The following is a 4,291-nucleotide window of genomic DNA, read 5'->3' as shown; positions in this document are numbered from 1 at the left end:
GTGTATTTTTTAGCTACATAACTGTATGTGGAGGGGAAATACATTGAAGATTAGAGTCACGTGATTTGAAAATATTTAATAATAGACCAAAGGTAAGATTTTCCCCAAGTGGATATATTGCTTGAGGATGAAATCCTTAACCTACATCCTTTCTTTTTATTGTGGTGGACAAATGAAGTGTAATGGGGGTTAAAGCATATTATGTATGATCCCATTATCCCAAGACTGGAATAATGGGATCATTTTTTGATTAATTTGGGTTGTGAGTTTTGACATGGTACAGCTGGGCAGTATTAGAAAACTGACAGTGACAGCAATTAAATTTCCCTACAACAGAAAAGAATTACAACCTCTCACCATGATTAAGAAGGGGACAATGTGGTTCTTTGTGTGTGTTCCCTGTTTAGATTACCTTAAATGATTTATTGATCAAACACCAGTTGACTCAAAGTCTAGACACCGTGAGAACTGCTGCGATCAGGATTAAATGAGCTCCTCACTTTTGTCTGCAGGGATCAAAAGCGCAGAAAAAACATCTAAAAAAACGGACACATGTTTCATCAAACATTGTCAGATATATATTTGTAAATTCCAACAGTTTAACTTCCAGGTTTATCATTTCCTCTACATGATAAGAAGGTAAAACTGTTGTCCCGCAGCTCAGCCTGGCACGTAGACACTAGATTCATGGCGCAACAATTAATCCATATATGGGCACGTACAGTTGGTGCCACGCCCAGAACACCTCCTAGTTTGCGGGCTTGCTGTGTCCTGTGGTCGTCCTGCCCCGCTGCAGGAAGTTCAGGAACTCGGTCACCGCCCCAGCACCCCCCTCCCCTCAGCCTCATCCATTGTTGGGCAATAATCTGCGACATCGAAACAATCTTGACCGAAACTTTTCAGGTAACTAGCTGCTGGAGATCACTCTTGGTGATCTCTTGTATCTACTTTTCGACAGTTCTTCGTGAAGAAGTACCGTGCGCGGTTATAGGATCGCAACTCAACTGAGGGAGGAAAAGGGAGGAAAAGTTTTGAAGCAAGGAACTCCGTAATTCCCATTCCTCCATTTTGAACTTTTAAACTATTGTCCGTGGATTGTTTCCAGTAAGTTTACAACGTTGCCTTTCTACTCTGTGTGTCATATATAATAGGTCATTGGACAGCGCACTTACACGATGGTTCACGCGTGTCGCAGCATTAAATAAGGCTAATCGAGATAGCGTAAATGTTTGTTGTGTCGGCTAGCATTAGCATTAGCAAGGTGCCGTGTTTGGACCCCTATACGTTAGCAGGTAACGTGAACGTTAAGATAAATAAGCTCAAGTGTTACACTATTACTAAGAAAACGACTGTTTAAAATCGGTTAATTTAGTCAACAGCTATTTAACCCGCATAGTCTACTCGTTTACTTATTTACGTGTCATTTAACGTTAACGTTGCTTTAGTTCGTGTGGTAAAACCAACGTTTATGTTATAAAGTTAGCTAACGTTGCAACAGGTGCAACTTAAGCTACTTAACGTTAGCATTACCCGTAGGTATTACCGCCCAGCTAACGTGTGTGAGGAGTCCACACTGTTGCCTCTCCACTAGTAATTACTGTTAGCTTCAACGGGTTATTATTCTATTTAGGGCGTTTCTATTTCGGGAAGGACATTTCAGTTATCATAAACTAACCCATTGTGCTGTTGCCCCTTGATACAAATGATTTTATGTCAATTTGATGAGAGAGTTGAGGTTTATTTTACTCAAATCACATGCAAGTATCGTAACCCCTCAGGTAGTTTTGGTTTCATCTGAACAGATTTTGAGATATCTGGCTGAGAGACTTGTGCCACACCCATACAGAGGAGGTGAGAGGAAGTCACATGTCCCCGCGATCGTTAGTTTGAATAATCCACCAACCAATTCTAGTTGAGACAGTTTCTCAGACCTCCGCAAATGCCACCAACACGATCTGCATGGCTAGACAATATGTTGAGGTGTGAAGTGACATTTAGCATTATAGTGGAGGAGAAACCTTGCAGTGGTTGTAAGTACTTAAAGTTTAAAGTCTCTGTGAGTTGGAGGGAAGTGCTTCTAGATTTATGTCCACGATGAAATGAAAAGATGATCGGCATCCATCCTTACTGGCTGGCTTTTTTTGGATTAAAAATTAAAAGGGACCATAGATCATAACAAGTATACCTCATCCAAATGCAGGCATTACGCTGAATTTGTAGGCTAAATTGAAAGCACACCCTTTTTATAAATATCAGTTCAATATAATAACATTATGTTGTCATCGTTCATCGTCCTGTTGTTTTTCATATGTTAGCCTCTTTGTTGACTATGTAGGTTAGTGGCTAGCTAGACATTCTTCTCATAATACAGCTGACCAACATTTCAGTTGAGGCCCCTCTTCCCTCAGGGCCGGCTGAGTGTTGGCCCCTCCCTCTTGGACAGCTAATCAATGGAGTTGCACTCGCTGCCTGAAAAGAAAAGAAATAATCGAAATTGGGCCACAGTGTTACTTTTGTCTTTCATTCTGCGAGGGCTAGAGCGTTGTTGTCCCAAAGAAAGACCTTTATGACAAAGATGTCCATGTTTGGTGCAGGCTAAATTTGATTTCATCGTTGCATCCGAAGACTGAAATTGACTCGGCCCCGGTCATCTATTTCAACTTTTTTTTTCTTGTTTCTTTTTCTGACGTTGCCAATTTTTTTATGTCCAGAATTCCAGACACCATGACAAACATCAACACCGCTAACATCAACTTTAAATGGGACCCAAAGAGTCTAGAGATTCGTACTCTGGCTGTGGAGAGGCTGCTGGAGCCCCTGGTCACACAGGTAATGTAAACACAGTGTGCATCTTTTATTTAGAATAACAGGACGGGGCCAGATAGCTCGTAGGTGGAATGACCGCGGGGTCTTGGTTACAATAAGTACTATAAAATACATGAATATAAATGTAACGCTAGTAGCAAGTGACACGTTATCCCAGAGCTGCCGCTTCAGTTAATGAACCTGTTGTGTACCCCTGACGCAGGTCACCACTTTGGTAAACTCCAGCAACAAAGGCCCGTCCAACAAGAAGAAGGGCCGCTCCAAGAAGGCTCATGTTTTGGCGGCGTCGGTGGAGAACGCCACCCAGAACTTCCTGGACAAGGGAGAAAAGATTGCAAAGGAAAGTCAATTCCTTAAGGATGAGCTTATTGCCGCCGTGGAAGACGTCCGCAAGCAAGGTATAGTGAAAATGCATATTGCAACAGTGTGTGGTTCCCAGCGTGTACAGAGTGCTTCTTAAGATAGGAGGTCTGATAAATAAGTCATAAGCGATGTACACATCCTCTGCCCCGGTGGAAGACCTTGAAATAGGAATATGCTTTGAGCCTGATAGATTTTGCTATGGGGGTATTTAGGAGGCCTATTAATAGAGACTTTTCTTTTAGGCATGCAAACGGTTAACATTTTATACCCACAATACCCTGTCATCACCTCGCCCACTCCAAGAAATCACAGTTTATATTGCAACGCTAAGCCTGGACCTGAACCCGGTAATAAGCCGCCTCTGTGTTTTACAAACGCAAACAAGCTCAAACAAAAGTTATGTATGTAGTCTAACCAGTTAGCTTAGTTAGCCATGTAGCTTTGATTTGATTTGATTTTTGGCAATATTTTGTAAACTTCCCCGCTGGCTGAGACAAAGCAGCCCCCCCCCCCACCACCACCACCACCACCACCACCAACGGTCCCTGCCGGCAGTGAATCCCATCAGCAGAGGGACGGGGTGAATGAGTGATACTCACTGATGTCTGTTTTTCAATCTTTCTAAACTTCACTCAGTATCGTGTTGCCAGCAATATTATCCATTTAAAATTTGTGTCCATGCGATATTATTTAAGTTGATATTGTAACTTTGCTGCTGTGAACATCACTGTTGCTGCTCTAGAAACGGACGCAAATATTCAGTAAAAAGATCGATAAGAGTATCTGTTCAGAACTGAACCGATAAGGAAGGTCAGTAACAGTAATGGTGATCAAATCCTAACGATACCCAACCCTAGCATTGACAAATGTACAGTTAATATTACTTATGTTTTTGTTTTACATGTTTTAAGGGATTCTTTCTGATGCAATGTACAATGCATGAATTGAATGTAAATCTGAAAATGAAATCGTTGACATCCCCGATACTGAGTGAAGTTTAGAAAGGACTGCTGGACTACATACACACAGCTTTTGTTTTAGCTTGATTGTAACAAGTGTGTGTGTGTGTGTGTGTGTGTGTGTGTGTGTGTGTGTGTGTGTG

The 4,291-nt window shown here is 41.8% G+C and overlaps 1 protein-coding gene across 2 annotated transcripts in view; it reads left to right on the top strand.

Annotated features, from left to right (window-relative positions):
• Nucleotides 1-788: 788 nt before the first annotated feature.
• The window catches only part of ctnna1 (catenin (cadherin-associated protein), alpha 1), a 70,052-nt gene continuing 66,549 nt past the window's right edge, over nt 789-4,291 (top strand). Inside the window, exons 1-3 of one of the 2 annotated variants that reach the window (XM_031858122.1) lie at nt 789-903; nt 2,712-2,829; nt 3,029-3,224. In XM_031858122.1, the coding sequence (XP_031713982.1) occupies nt 2,725-2,829; nt 3,029-3,224 (301 nt within the window). In that variant the 5' untranslated portion in view covers nt 789-903; nt 2,712-2,724. Of the gene's footprint in view, nt 1,105-2,711; nt 2,830-3,028; nt 3,225-4,291 lie in introns of both variants that reach the window. The other variant, XM_031858120.1, reaches the window with a different exon arrangement.

Source organism: Anarrhichthys ocellatus, unplaced genomic scaffold (genome assembly GCF_004355925.1).
Source record: "Anarrhichthys ocellatus isolate YVR2014 unplaced genomic scaffold, GSC_Weel_1.0 scaffold19, whole genome shotgun sequence".
In the NCBI taxonomy this organism is placed as follows: domain Eukaryota; kingdom Metazoa; phylum Chordata; class Actinopteri; order Perciformes; family Anarhichadidae; genus Anarrhichthys; species Anarrhichthys ocellatus.
This window is presented reverse-complemented; position numbering and strand designations above follow the sequence as displayed.